This window comes from Lepidochelys kempii, chromosome 11 (genome assembly GCF_965140265.1).
Source record: "Lepidochelys kempii isolate rLepKem1 chromosome 11, rLepKem1.hap2, whole genome shotgun sequence".
Classification (NCBI taxonomy): Eukaryota; Metazoa; Chordata; order Testudines; family Cheloniidae; genus Lepidochelys; species Lepidochelys kempii.
The window spans coordinates 1,323,746-1,339,289 of NC_133266.1; the positions used below are offsets into that span (position 1 = coordinate 1,323,746).

At 51.1% G+C, this 15,544-nt stretch overlaps 1 protein-coding gene across 1 annotated transcript in view; it reads left to right on the top strand.

Annotated features, from left to right (window-relative positions):
- NHEJ1 (non-homologous end joining factor 1) overlaps positions 1 to 15,544 on the top strand; it is a 152,470-nt gene that overhangs the window by 14,985 nt on the left and 121,941 nt on the right. Inside the window, exon 5 of the mRNA XM_073304674.1 lies at positions 1,418 to 1,476. Within this exon, the coding sequence (XP_073160775.1) occupies positions 1,418 to 1,476 (59 nt within the window). The remainder of the gene's footprint in view (positions 1 to 1,417; positions 1,477 to 15,544) is intronic.

A 15,544-nucleotide genomic window follows, 5' to 3' on the forward strand; every position in this document is an offset into this window, starting at 1 on the left:
CTACTGTCATTAGGAAGGGGCTTTCTTGTGGTGTTTTCCAGCTGACTGCTGCTGAGGTGCAAATCTACCCTCATTCAGGCCTCAGGGGCTGCATTCTTCATGTTGCCATGGTTACTAGTGGGTTTCCTGAGAAGATTTCCCCACTAGCCTGAGTGACCTGGAGGGGCTTCTGCTGTGCTGTCATGGCTTGGCCCTGTAACGATGCTGCCTCTGGCGGGACACAACTGAGAGTATCAATTCAGGACAAATTGCTTCAAGCAGGGCAGTTACAGCCCAGGGCTGGGGTTTCTGTGCCCACCAAGGCAAACCAAACCAGCCAGACAGAGAAGACTTCGGTTTTACCCCACTGGCTAACCGCAAGTCACACAAGCAATTCCCTTAGACACTCCAGGTTCCCAGTATCCCCACCAGTGCCACTCGGTATGGGGATGAATGGTTATGAAAACCAATACCCCAGTAAAAGAAAAAGGTTCTCCTGATCCCAAAGGACCAAGTCCCAGACTCAGGTCAATATACAAGTCAGCTCTTACCCACAAATCACACTGTTGCCAATCCTTTAGAATCTAAAATCTAAAGGTTTATTCATAAAAAGCAAGAAATATAGATGAGAGCTAGAATTGGTTAAATGGAATCAATGACATACAGTAATGGCAAGTTCTTGGTTCAGGCTTGTAACAGTGGTGGAATGAACGGCAGGTTTAAATCAAGTCTCTGGAGAACATCCCCAGCTGGGATGGGTCCTTCAGTCCTTGGTTCAAAGCTTCAGTTTGTAGCCAAGTTCCTCCAGAGGTAAAAAGTAGGATTGAAGACAAGATGGAGGAGATGCAGCTGCCTTTTATAGTCTCTTGCCATGCGGCCTGTGCTTCCTTTGTTCCAAAGACAAGCTGTCCATCCCATGGCATGGAAACACCTTAGAGTTCTGTCCCTGCATGCCTTGCTGAGTCCCTAGGCGTGTCTGCCTTCTCCCAGTGGGTCAGTTGTGTCGCTGATGGTCCTTAATGGGCCATCCAGCAGGCTAGGCTGACGCCAAATTGTCTGGGGTGTCACCCAGAAGCAGAGCACAAGTTTGAAATACAGACAGTACAGAGCCAATACTTATAACTTTAAATACAAAAATGATACATGCATACAGACAGCATCATCCTAACCAGCAAACCATCGCCTTGTCATAGACACCTCGCTCGACAACCTTTGTACAATATTTGCTGTAAATATATAATAGCGCTGCTGGTGTCCTGTGTAGGTGTTACATGGCCCAATCACTGTAATATTTGAGCTCCCTCAGGTAATTCAAAAACAATAAAAAACCAGGCACCCTCTCCCTTCATCTCCCTGTCACAGAGAGTGCGGGCAGCGAGCTTGGTGTTTGGCCAGGTTGGTGCTGCCCGCCCGGCTCATACTCCCATCTCTCTTGCAGGACGCCTGAGGACCGAGCCCTTCCAGGAGAAGCCATTCCTGCAGAAGTTTGTGGATGAGGTAGGGAAAGATGCTGCTGGGTGTTAGTGCAAAGGGGACCTGGGTGTGTTTGTCAACACACCTTGGCCCGCTTGGCTTAGTGCAACCCAGCGCCCCGGGCCGTCGCCCGCTCAACTTACTGTGCTATGGTATGGTATGCAAGGGCGAGCATGGCCTGGTGTGGTCGGTGACTCTTGAGCGTGTGTTGAGGCAGACAAAGCCATGGCTGGCTTGAGCCAATGTAGCGCAGTGGGCCTGGGTCTCACCCTGTCTGGTCCTGAGGTGACAAATGAGCAGCTGCAATTCCAAACGCTTGCATCTGTCTCTGGGGTTATGTGGAGAGGTGGCCTTTGGGGAGACTAGCTGGGACCATCCTGGCTCCCCCCTTGTGACTGAGCCCTAAAATAGCATAACATTCAGCTCAGCCCTTCTCCCCAAGCTGAGTTGCTCCTAGGGCTCCTCTTTAGCCCTCTCAGCCTATATCTTCTCCCGCACCTGGAGCTGCTCCCACCTCCCTTCTGTCCAGATGGGTAATGAGCAACCCATCTCAGTGAGTCAGCAGAGCCCACTTAACATTCTCCCAGTAGGATCGACAGCTGGTGGTGGGGACTCAGGAAAACCCTGCCATGCTGCTGCAGACAGATGTCTAGCCATGCTCCCCTCTCCCACGTGGAAGGCCTGTGCAGAAAGGGCTACAATTGCAGAAGGGTGCACACATGCTCACTAAGAGAGAAGCAAACCTGTGTGTTTGCATACAAATTGGTGATGATATCCCCAGGAAGATGTTCCCCTTTGTCAGGGTTCCTTCCCCACTCTGAACTCTAGGGTACAGATGTGGGGACCCACATGAAAGGCCCCCTAAGTTTATTCTTACCAGTTTAGGTTAAGAACTTCCCCAAGGTACAAACTTTGCCTTGGCCTTGAACAGTATGCTGCCACCACCAAGCTTTTTAAACAAAGAACAGAGAAAGAGACCACTTGGGGACAACCCCCAAGCCCTACACCCCCTTTTCTGGGGAAGGCTTGATAATAATCCTCACCAATTGGTACAGGTGAACACAGACCCAAACCCTTGGATCTTAAGAACAATGAAAAATCAATCCGGTTCTTAAAAGAAGAATTTTAATTAAAGAAAAGGTAAAAGAATCACCTCTGTAAAATTAGGATGGAAAATACTTTACAGGGTATTCAGATTCAAAACACAGAGGATCCCCCTCTGGGCAAAACCTTAAAGTTACAGAAAACAGGAATAAACCTCCCTGTTAACACAGGGAAAATTCACATCAAACAAAAGATAAACTAATCTGCCTTGCCTGACTTACCTATACTGGTGGCAATATTGGAGACTTGGATTAGGATGGGTTGGAGAAGATGGATTTCTGTCTGGCCTCTCTCAGTCCCAAGAGAGAACAACCACGTAAACAAAGAGCACAAACAAAAGCCACCGCCCCCGCCAAGATTTGAAAGTATCTTGTCCCCTTATTGGTCCTTTGGGTCAGGTGCCAGCCAGGTTAGCTGAGCTTCTTAACCCTTTACAGGTAACAGGATGTTGCCTCTGGCCAAGAGGGATTTTATAGCACTGTATACAGAAAGATGGTTACCCTTCCCTTTATATTTATGACACCCTTAATGCTTGAGTTGGAAAGACGCCTGGCCTGCTGTTATCTGGGTGAAATGTGCAGAGTCGCTGGCTGAGCCACCTGGGAGTGCTGCCTTCTGAGCTGGCTGCATTCTTGCTGCTCCTTGTGTGGCATTTTGGGGTGGGCAGCTAGTTGCCTGGGCTGTGGTAGAGGCAGAGCAGGAAGGGATGGTGGCTGCCTGGGTCTGTGGGGCTCTCTGGAAGGAGCAGGTTGGGGGGCAGCTCTCTCCCTACTGAGGGTTAATACTTGCCGAGTGCTCCGGTTGCCTGTGTTCTGAGGAGTGACATATACAGGGAAGTGGAGTGATTGCTCAATGCCACTGGCTGGGACAGCGTGTCCCTGTCTTGGTCTTGCCTCTGGGATCCACTCGGGGTTCTTGGACTTGGTCTCTGTTTCACTGGCAGAGAGGTCTGAGCAGCCAGCGCATGAGTCAGAGGCGAAGCTGGGTGTGCGTGTGCTGTCAATCCTGTTCCTCTGTCGCGCTGCCTGTGCTGTTAGCCCAGAGGCCAGGAGCCTGGCGGAGTTCTGTAGGAGCCTGTCGTACCTGGCCTGGGGAGAGCTCTCTGGCTGCACATGCTCACTGGTGGGGCTGGGCCAATGCGTGCAGGAGAAGGGAGCAAGTTGGGTGGGGTCGGAAGGGGCATGTCAGGAACAGGGCGGGGGGCCCAGCGGAATGGGGTGAAGGCAACAGTGCAGGGAGGCTGCTCTTGGCCACTTCCCTACTGGGGAAATTTACCAAGAGATCACCTGTTCTGACAACAGCTCAGCTGAACCTGCGAACCCTAATGTAGACAAAGACCCTCCAGTCAAAACTGCCTTTACTCCTCTTCTAGTTAAACCAGCTGCTTCCTGAGGTGAGATGTAGAGCAAGGGGCAAGGAGGCTGCGGTCCAAAGTCCAGTTTCGTTTGCTGCTAGGTGACTCATGGCTCTGTCTGGCATCCCTGCAATTATTTGGCTTTTTCTCAAAAGTTTTTTTACTGGCTAGTTGTTTGGGCAAGTGGCTGCTGAGGCTTCCTGGCTGAAGAGGAAGAAGGGAAATGGGAGGAGTGCTAAAATACATAGAATCCGCTGTCCCATATTCATTACAACCTGCCACTTGGTTTGGCACTTGTGCCTCCCCCCCCATCTCCAAAATCAGACACACGCTCTGTGAAGAACTTGGGATTTTAAAGGAAAGCTCCAGAGATTCTGATCATTGCACTGATTTATAAATCAGAGCAATCACTAGAACACTAAAATTGTTAATTGTTCAAGAACAAATGGAGATAAACTGGGCAGGCGTGAATGTAGGCTGGGAATTAGAAGACAGTTTCTGACTCCCAGTAGGAGGAGTGGGGGCAAGACACCTTTCTGGTTTTAAAATGGAGCTTGATAAATTTATGAATGAGATGATATGATGGGGTTGTTCTGTGATAGTAGCAGACTGGACCCGTTGACCCAGGAGGTTCCTTCCAGTCCAGTGTCCTATGTTCCTATGTTAATAATGATTCAGAGAAGGCAGAAATTCTCAATAAATATTTCTATTCTGTATTTGGAAAGAAGCGGGATGATGGACTCATGCCGTATAAGGATGATGAAATATATTCCAGTCCTTTTGTGCTAACTAGCAGAGCCCAGGAGGGGGTACCAGTGCAGGGTCTGGTACATACCACCAAACCAGAGAACAGGATGAGTTACTTCTTAAGCACCTGTCTGTAATATGTGTATGGGGGCAATTGTGTTATCATGGGGAACTTCAATCTGGGAGACATCTGCTGGAAGTCTTCTGTAGCCAATAGAAAACATCACTGGAGTTTCTAAAAAATATAGTTGATAATTTCCTAACATAAAAGGAGTTGGAGAGGAGGACTTGTGGCACCTTAGAGACTAACAAATTTATTAGAGCATAAGCTTTCGTGAGCTACAGCTCACTTCATCAGATGCATACAGTGGAAAATATAGTGGGGAGATTTTATATACACAGAGAACATGAAACAATGGGTGTTACCATACAGACTGTAACAAGAGTGATCAGGAAAGGTGAGCTATTACCAGCAGGAGAGCTGGAGAGGGGGAGACCAGAGCTTATGCTCTAATAAATTTGTTAGTCTCTAAGGTGCCACAAGTACTCCTTTTCTTTTTACGGATACAGACTTACACGGCTGCTACTCTGAAACCTGTCATAAAAGAAGTTGTATCTGGTATGGGGAAACTCCATATTGGACCTCGTTATAACAGATAAAGATGAATTAATCACTGGACTGGAAGTTGGTGATTGCCTAGGGACCAGTGATTATAATCTGTTTACGTTCCATGTGGGCAAACAAAGGACAGTACCAACCATAAATATATATTCTTGGCACTTAAAAAGGGCTAATTCCTAAGGCGGAGGAAAACTGAGAAAAATTGACTGAGAGGAAAAATTTAGACAGAAGAATGGGAATGAAAATTGGGTGTTTTAAAAAAAAGTGTTTGTTAGATGGCCAAAAAGCCATGATTGAACAATCGAGAAAGATTGACAACTTTGGCTCAGTGGTGAAGAGAAGGCAGCAATTAGAAATAAAAGGCAATATATAACAAATGGAAAGAAAAGGAAGTAGCTGTCAATCAGTATAAACTGGAAGTTATGAAGTGCAAAAAATTGATAAGGTAAGCTAAAGACATCAGGGAAGAATCCCTCGCTGGCAGGGCTAAGGACAATAAGAAAGAGTTTAAGAATATTAGAAACAAAATAAATCTTAGCAATGGTATAGGCCTATTGCTAGGTGGAGATGGTAAACTTATTAATAATGATGCAGCGAAAGCAAAAGTGATCTTTAAATATTTCAGTTCTTTATTTGGAAAGAAGCAGGATGATGTGCTCATATCACGTGAGGTGATTAGCTGAGGATGATAAAGTAATGTCCTCCTCACTTACGAATGAACTGAAAAGTAAACAAGTACTTTTCATTTCATTCGTAAGTGAGGAGGATGTTAAACAGCTACTAGGGGTAAACATTTTAAAATCAGCAGGCCCAGATAACTTGTATCCAAGAGTCATAAAAGAGCTAGCTGAGGATCTCTCTGGCCTGCTGATGTGAATTTTTAATAAATCTTGGAATATCAGGGAACTTCCAGAAGACTAGTAGAGTGCTAATGTTGTGCCAATATTCAGGAAGGGCAAGTGAGATGACTCTGATAGTCAGCCTGACATCATGCCTGGGCAAATTAATGGAAAAGTTGGGATCAAACTCCCAAGGAAGTGTTGGATTCTCCATCTCTTGATGGCCTCTCATCCAGGCTGGATGCCTTTTTGGAAGATATACTTTAGTCATAAGTTATTGGGCTCAATACAGGAGCAACTGGGTGAAAAACAAGGGCCTGTGTTATGAGGAGATCAGAGCAGATAATCTATTGGTTTCTTCTGGCCTGAAGCGCCGCGAATGCATGAAACACAACTTTAAATTGTCATCAGTTTAATCACAACTATGAATATTTGCCAGTTGGAGAGGAGCTATCATCTTGACTGTGGTGATGCAGGGTAGGGTTGACTTGGCATCCCCAGTGGAAAGCACTGGAAATCGGAGACTTCTCTTCCCACAGCTTTGTAAGACTGGTTGCCGTGGCTTTTTAACTGCGAAGCCAGCTCTCTCAGCTGTACTTTCTGGATTGGTTCCTTGCTGGGAAGAATGGCAATCTCCAGTGAGAGAGAGACCTATCCCATTCATTGAATGGAGGTTGTGAAGTAGGGACAGGTACACCTGAGACTTGCTTTGATGGTTGCTGTTGAAATATGTCTTCTCCCTGGGTATGTGCTCACTTAGCTGCCCAGGGTGTTCTGAGTAATCGTGGGGAGTTTTCCATCAAAGTCCTGGGCTTATTTATAAATGTAGGAAATGTCTCTTATGGTGTTTGGCAAGAAATCATTCATGAGCAGCTGCTGGGAGCAGGCGGAGCAGTAAGCATCTAGGGGAAAAAAGGCAGAGCCCAAACCAAGACAGACCCAACAGCTTTTGTTAGCACAGCAAGCCAGTGGTGATGGGAAAGAGTAAATAATGAGCCTCTTTCAGCACTGTCCAGCTTCACTGGAGTCAAAGGGTCCAGATCATCAAAGATATTTGGGCACCTTAAGATGCAGCTAGGAGCCTAGTGGTGCCTAAATGCCTTTACAAATCTAGCCTAGGGCCCTTGAGCTCTGTGTGAAGCTGGACCTAAATTCTGTGGCAAGGTCCCTGTCTTCCCACCCTGCTCACTGAAATGTTGGGGCAGCTTCATTTATACTAAGAACGGGCTTTGGTAATGAACGAACTAGGAGCACGAACGACAGTGCAGCTCCCACTCTCCTCCCCGGCTTATTTATTACATTCACTTTATTTTACACTGTCTCCCCTTTCGCTGTTTCAAAGCACCACGGATTTTTATGTTGGCAATGCACAGTGGTGTCGTGGATGTGGGTAGGGTTGAAGCCAGGGGGGCTGGCAGCTGGGAAGGGGGCAGTTGAGGCTTTGGCACCTGAGGAGAGGCAGTGGGGGATTGTTCTCCAGGCCATCTGCAGATGCATGCACACGTCCCTGCATGGATTGTGAGCTCCTTGGGGTGGGGACTGTCTCTCTGGGATGCATCTGCAAGTGCCCAGCACACTGGGTCTGGAGCCAGCAGGTGCTACTGCAGTACAGACCAACAACAGTACACTCGCTCTGCCTATGGAAGCTCACCTTTGTGGCCATGAGAGTGCATTGCCCCTGTTGGGGAGGTGCATGGTGCTGAGGCCCTGCAAGTGGTTGTCTAGATTTAGGGGGTGTTCTGTTCCCTGCAGCGCTGTGTGGTGAAGGACAGCATGCTGCTCTGGGTTACTGTGTGACTGACCCCCTGGTGGGTCAGCATGGTGCTCCTGATGCTGGTGATGGCAGCAGAGCCCTGGTGTGCTTCCCAGCTCTTGCCAAGGAGTGCACTCCTGAATCAGGAGGTGCCTGTTGAACCTCCCCACACTCCTGTTCTCATCCGCAGCACAGACTGGCCCTTGTTCACTCACTGCAGGTTGTTGGCACAAGGCCTCCTGTTCCCGGTACATGAGTGTGGGATTAGCGAAGCATCACATGGGGGCTGTGTAATGGGCCAATGTGTGATGGGTCGAGCTCCCGTGACCGTGGAGGTGGCAGGCTCAGGCCAGCACAAACTGATGCCAGGATGGGTGAACATGGTCCCAGTGGTGGTTGTATTTTTAGGCTTTTATGTGTTCTCATCACTATGGAATCTGAACATGTCACAAACATCACCCCATTTTACAGGTGGGAAACCGAGGCATGGGGGCAAGGCGACTTTCCCAAGGTCTCGCAGGGAGTCTGGCAGAGCCAGGAATAGAGCTCAGATCTCCTGGGTTCCAGCCCAGTGCCTTAACCACAGAACCATCCTCTGTCTCTGTGGTTGGTGACCTATTCTGTGAGCTAGTTTAGGGGTCTTTTTGGCACTTAAAGCACTTTGGCGCCTGAAGCTTTTTAATTTGGTTTGGGTTTTTCCCTTCCAGATCTCTGCCTGCTTAATACCAGCTGGTCAGCAGAGAACATGCCAGGTCTGGGTAGCGGCGGGGCCTGCTTCCTGCTCCCCACCCTGTTGCCCTGGAGGAGCCCTGGGCAGTAGGGGAACATTGCTCCTGAATGTGGAATTTAGTGCTACACTGTACAGAGCCCAGCTGTCACACAGGGGCAGCAGGTTCCTCTCTCCAGTAACCCCCCGAAGCCTTGAGGGAAGCCTGGGCCTGTGGAGCCAAGGTTGTTTTGGCTGCTCTGCACCAATAGAGCAGCAATCAAGCCTGCTCGGATAAACACGCCGATACAATCAGGTCAACTATAGACCCCCGTGCTCCAGGATGTTTCGCCGTGAATATTTTTATCTGCGGTGGCCGGTGCACCCGGTGGCTGCTGTGTTGGGCCTCTGGCCGTCCTGCGCACTTGGCTTGCAGAGCAGGGCTTCAGCAAACAGGATGTGGAAGGTTCACAGGTCGACCTGGGCTGAGCTCGGAGGATGTGCCATCAAAATAAGCAATGCTGAATAGGAAGATAAACAAACAGCCAGCTTCCAGCGCACTGCTGGCGGAGGCAGACAGGGCGAGCGGGGAGCGCAGTCAGGGAGTTCGTGGGGTGGCTGAGAGCACTACCTGCTGACGTCAGGGAGACCGGGGGTCGCAGTGCAGTGCCGTCCTTTCCCACCCCGGAGGCATTAGGCTGGGAGAGGGGCCAAGGAGGCGGAGTTTCCCTCACTGTGGCAAGGCAGTCGCCCTCCAGGCAGCATGGGGAGACCAGGTCTCATGGGCAGGGAACCTGAGAGACAGGTGGAGCCTGTGTCCTTGAAGGAGAAGAGATGAGGGTCTTAGCGCTTGAGAGGGGAGAGGCCTGTGCATTAGGTCAGTGTTGCATGGATCTCCCAACAAGCTACTGAGTGATGTGTGGGCTGGGGTCTAGGGCTGGAGGAATGTCTGTCTGGGGGAGCCCCTCTGGCCCCCAGCTGCAATGTGTGGCAGGGGCTGGAAGTGCCGGAGGGGGCAGTAGAAGGGAAGAGCCTTGCGTCATTCACAGGTCAGGAGTGAGGCGTACTGGCTGGCCCAGCCCAACCCCTGCCTGCACTCTGCCTGACTCCCCCCGCCCTCTGCCTCTCCCTTTGTATAAGCACTAAAAATAAGCCCATGGAGAGAAGTGGCCTGTGTTTGTTTAAGAGCTGAAGCCGGTGGTGGGCCGCGTGTTACGCAGGGTGGGGACAGCAGCCCTTAAACACGAGCCAGCTCCGGGCAGCAGGGGAGGAAGCAACCGTCTGCCTATTTCCTAAGGGGAATGGTTTTAATTAGCACAAGGTGGTTGTGGCTTTGGAGCTGTGGCTGGCCAAGAGCAGGACCTCCTGCAGGGCATGGCACTGGGCACTGCAGGGCTGCTTGATGGGCGCCATGCACAGGTGCAGTGTGGCACTGCGACGTACCTTCTCCTCTCTCATATGCTAGGAGTCTTTGGGTGAGAGGTGCTCTTAATGGTTTTAAATCCCCATTTCCCTCCCTCCCCTCTGCATGGCCTCCACCCCTCAATAAGACTCCCAGCGTGGGGGCCTAGGATGTGGGTCAGGGAGGGAACTGCTGCCACTCCTGTGATCCCTGGGCTCTTCCCTCTCGCATCTGTTTCATTTCCTTGTGTCTTCCCAGGAGCGACATTGTGGGCTCCACACTGAGCTTCCTGGGGAGGATGCTGAATTCTGATCTGGGTGGTTCCATCCCATAAACCCTTGGGGCTGGAACCCCAGTCAGCCAGTGGTGTCGCTCCCTCGTCTTGGCTTGTTGTATGCAACCTCAGAAATCAGTTGTGAACCTGGAAGGACATGAGCAGTAGTGACCTGGCAGACGGGGACCAGGTGGCCTGGCCTTGGTATAGCTGAGCCAGGGCCGTTTGGACCTTGCCAGGCCAGGGTGGGGCTCTTTCTCTAGCAGATTAGCTGTTGGCTACTTGGGAAATGTAGCAATCCTGCCTGTTCACCTTAGTGCGAGTGTCTCGTCCTGTCCCGGCCCTCACTGGTTACCCAAGCTAGACCCAGTCTGTCTGTGTGCCGCTCTGATGTGGTGATCTCTCACTTTCGTGACTTCCTGTGGCCATCAGAGCGGTTGAGTCATGAAGCCAGAGTTACGGAAGGTATTCTCCATGCTGCAGAAATGAGCCAGCCTTGTTTAAAGCTTCTTGCCCCTGCTTCTCAGCCTCTTGCCACATGTGTGGGCCTCGGCGGGGGCACAGCTTGGGTAAGAGAGCACGTGCCTGCCTGTTTGTACTGTGCAAGTGTGTGTGGGTGGGGGTGTGCCAGGGAGAGCATGTGTGTGTGCAGGTGGGCCAGTACAAGAGCATGTGTGCAAAGGGACGTGATTTATTGAAGGTGGGGAGGTATGAGTGTGCGCCTTGCCAGTGCAAGGATGAGTGCAAAGGCATGTGTGTGAGATCACACGTGGGGCTGTGCAAGGGGAGAGTCTGCTTGAGAGGGCATGGTGGACTGCACAAGGGTGCATGTCAGTGCGTGACTGTGTCTGAGTCCGTGCGTGGGTACACGGTCTGTGCAAAAGCACACAGGGGTCCATGCAGGCTTTTATGGGGGTCTCTGGGAGGGCACATGTCGTGGGGGGGAGGGCACATGTCGTGGGGTGCAGGGCGAGGCGCAATCTCAGCCCCCTTTAACTGTGCTGCATAGCTAGCACCAGAGTGGGTTTGGGGAGTGATCCTGGCCCCTGCAGTGCGGAGCCTGAGCTCTAGCCTCTCCCCATCTGTTTGCCATTAAGGCATGTGGCAGATGGCGGAGCGGCTTTATTTATTTATTTATTTAGGCATAATCAGGTGAGGCGGGAACTTGGCCGGCACTTGCATTCCCAGCCGATGCAGGGGAACCACAGGCCGTTTACACAAGTGGTGAGTCAGCGGAGCTGCATGCTGCTAAAACCAGACTCGGCACAGCAGCCCCAGGGCAGCAGGCTGCCCGAAATAGAGCCCAGACCATGGGCAGGGAACAAGCCCCCAGGAGCAGGGCTGGGATCAGGCTGGCTGTGGGCCTAATGGTTGTGATTCCAGCAAGCTCTGTGTCTCCTCCCCCTCCCTGCTCTAAGGGCTGTTCTTGGGACACTTGAGTCACCGCGGTGAGTGGGCTGGCTGGAGGGATGTTCCACTAGTATGTTCCTTCCTGGGCGGGGTGGGGGGGGCCCGAGGCTTAAGCCCCGGTGACTGCGGCAGCGGCTGTTCCACAGTATTGGAATCCCTCTTTGCGTTGGTTGCACAGCATGTGTCCTGGGGCATGTGGTAAGGTGAGCCATCCAGACCACGCAGCACACATGTCATGAGCCCAGTGGCCCAGCCCTGGTCCCACCATTGCTGCTGCTTTGCCCTGTCCCAGACCAACCTCTGCTTCAGCACCTTCCCTCCCAGACCAGCTTATGCACTGTGGGCTTGACTTTGCCACCCTGACTCAGGTTCTGTTGACTTCAGCGGGAGCTTTGAGTAAAGATTGAAGGGTTGGACCATACACAATGTAGACATTCGCAAAAAAAGAAAAGGAGGACTTGTGGCACCTTAGAGACTAACCAATTTATTTGAGCATAAGTTTTTGTGAGCTACAGCTCACTTCATCGGATGCATTCAGTGGGAAATACAGAAGATGTTATTATACACACAAACCATGAAAAAATGGGTGTTTATCACTACAAAAGGTTTTCTCTCCCCCCGCCCTACTCTCCTGCTGGTAATAGCTTATCTAAAGTGATCACTCTCCTTACAATGTGTATGATAATCAAGGTGGGCCATTTCCATCACAAATCCAGGTTGCTTCTCCTAGTACTGAGAAAAGCCCCCTCTGGGGCACGACGGACTGGCAGCTGATGAACAGCCACTTGGCCCTGCTCTGCAGCCTGTTAGGCCAGGAGGTGAAGGAGAATTCTGTATCTAGTTGAAACTGAAGGGGTGGTGGTACAGGGGAGCAGAATGGAGTATGACCAGAACACCAGGGCTGGCGTCCTGACTCCTGGGGAAAACGTGCACAGCTAGCTGTGGACTTAGGTTTCTATATGGTCTGAAATCCAGAGCCAGTTTGAGCATGCGCAGGGCCCCTTCCTCTGTAACTATTCCCCACACCACCCTCAGTGCTGGTCATCAGGATGCTTTGTTGTATGAATCGTAATAAATGAAGAACAAGAAGAGTGAGGGCAAGTGCAGGCTGGGAGAAGGGGGCCAGACTGGTGAGGGGAAGGCCAGGCATGTGCGTGGGCACAGGGCATGCATAGCTGCAAAGGATCAGCTCATGGAGTGATTGATCTTGTGTCAGCGAGTTGTGGTTTGAGCCAGTGCCAGGCCTGAACTCAAATGGGAGCACTGAAGGGGGAAAGCCCTGCTCAGAGCCCCCATCCCCCTCCAGAATGCTGTGGGCCTGGAAGACTTTGGGAGGAGAGATTCCTTCCAGATCTCCTTCATTCCTCCCTTTTGTCCCCAAACTCTGGCTGTGCCTCCCTCAGTCTACTGCAGCTTGTCTGGAGCCCAGGAGGGCACTGCTGGGTCCTTGGAGTGGTGCTGTGATGAGGTGCTAGTTAGGCCCAGTGTTGCTGGGTATGTGGCTGACAAACCTGTGGCTCAAACAGCTGGGAGCAATAATGGGGAAGGCACAGTACAGGGCAAAGCAGCCAGGCCTCACTGCCCCTCTGAGACCTCTCTCTGCCCCAGGGGTGGACCAGGGCACTAGTCCAGAGCTCTAGAGCTGGGAAATTCATCCCGGCCCATCCAGCTCACCCCCAAGGCCGATGCAAAGTTAAGTCTATTGTATACCCCTAGCCCTTTGCCTAGTCTGGTTTAAGGCTAGGGCTCACTCTCTTCCCTGTGGGGACTGGTTCGATAATGATGTGTGAAGAGTGAACTGAGCCCAATGGCAGCGCCCTTGCAGGGTTTACTAGAGGGACCGTGTGATCCATCGGCTGCACTTTCTTTCATGACTTCGCTAAAGTCGACTGTAGTGGAGCAGACCCGGCCTGGCCCAGCCCACTATCCTGGATGGGTGGGAAGGGCAAGGTGAAAACAGCCCCTCTCACACTTTGTGTGTGTGTGTGTGTGTGTGTGTGTAGAAGAGCTGTGGTTGTGGTGTTGTATTGGTAGGAGAGAGATCCTGGACGCCAGGAGAGGCAGTGTGTCCTATTGGAAAGAGCTGTGATATATTCCTGTTCCGCAGCTGGGTGCCTTGGGCAGGTCCCTTCCCCTCTCTGTGCTCTGTAGAATGGGGCAGTGATACTGACCACTTTGTAAATTGCCACATAAGAATATTATGAGGAGGAAGGTGTGGGTCCAGGGCCTTGTGGGAGTTTCTTTGAATTGCTTCTGGTTCTGTGCAGGGTGCAGCTAGGCAGGGGAAGCCCAGGGTCTCTGCATGATGGTGTAAAGAGGAGAGGGGTGGAATTCCCAAGTCCTGGGGAACGCCTTGCAGAAGGGTCATTCTGTACGGATAGGAAAGACTGTGCTTTAATCATAGAATCACAGCCGATAAGGGTTGGAAGAGACCTCAGGAGGTCATCTAGTCCAACCCCCTGCTCAAAGCGGAGAGGACTCGGCTGCTGACACAGAAACTAAGCAGATTTGGAGAAGGTTATTTAAACTGCAGTGTGGAGGGAGCGGCAGTAGGTGCTGGGCAGCGCTTGGGGGAGCAGGGAGATTTGAATGTTAAGGAATGGGATGGTGGGTGAAGTATATTGCTTTTTGGGTTTGCTTTTAATGTTTGGGACTGGTGCACTGCACTGTCACGGTGATAGGTGCTCCAGGAATGGGTGAAAACACTGGGGTTAGTCCTTGTTCTCTCCCAAGCATCTCTTCGGCCCCAAGGACTCCTCTCTTTATTGCTCTGCTTGCTAGAATTGAACCTTTCACTTAGGCTATGTCTATACTAGCACTTTTGTCGGTAAAACTTTTGTTGGTCAGGGGTGTGAAAAAAACACATGCCTGACAGACATAAGTTTCACCGACAAAAGCGCCGTGTGGACAACGCTTTGTCAGCAGGAGACGCTCTCCTGCCGACATATCTACAGCTGCTCGTTGTGAGTGGTTTAATTCTGCTTGTGGGAGAGCTCTCTCCCATCTGCATAGAGTGGCTACATGGGAGACCTTACAGCCGCACAGCTACAGCGTAGCAGCTGGGCTGCTGTAATGTCTGTAGTGTAGGCATAGTAACATTTGCAGTTTCAGTTACTTGTTGTGGAGCCGTCACAGCATTGCTGTTTCCTGAGGGCCCGTCTGCCTGAGTCTGCAGCCACACAAGATGCCCTCTGTCAGGGACAGTTTAGGCTTAATGCTAAACTTTGGAATCACTTCCCCTGTCACTAACATGCAGCCAGTGCTGGGGTGGAGTGCAGCAGCTGTTAAACAGCCACAAAGCAGTGCTTCCAGGCTCTTTATGGGGAGAGGGGACTCTCCTATCCAGCTGAAATTGCAGGGGCAATGCGAGGTGAGCAGAATGCAATTTTCCACTTTGGGCTTTGCCAGGATTATGGTGTAAACATTGCTAACAAATCCAATCCCTCCATGTTGGCTGGGGGAAGCGTGGCAGACCAGGTGCCCCCACTAAAGACATGAAACCCAAAGGGTCCCAGAAACAGTAGGGACCTACCTTCCAGTCACCAAGGCCTGAGCTGTGGTGCCGCATAACCACCTGCTTCTGGCACTGTGTCTTTTACCAAGTGCTTGCAGCAGCCCTACATAGTGTAAATGACCATGTCATGTCGTCCCACTCTGAATCTCTCCATTGGCTCACCCTTTCCCATCACATCAGCTCTGAAATTCTTGGTCTTGTTGTCCAACCCCACCTGCTGGAACTGCCTGGCCTGGCTTGCTGAGTCAGTGAGTAGTACTAGTGTGGCTGTGCTAAGGACTGCCTTACAAAGCAGACAGCGTGGAGAGAACTGCAGTGCTGTGCACATGGCTGAGCTGTCCGCCTCGCTGTCAGCCTCCTTGTCACA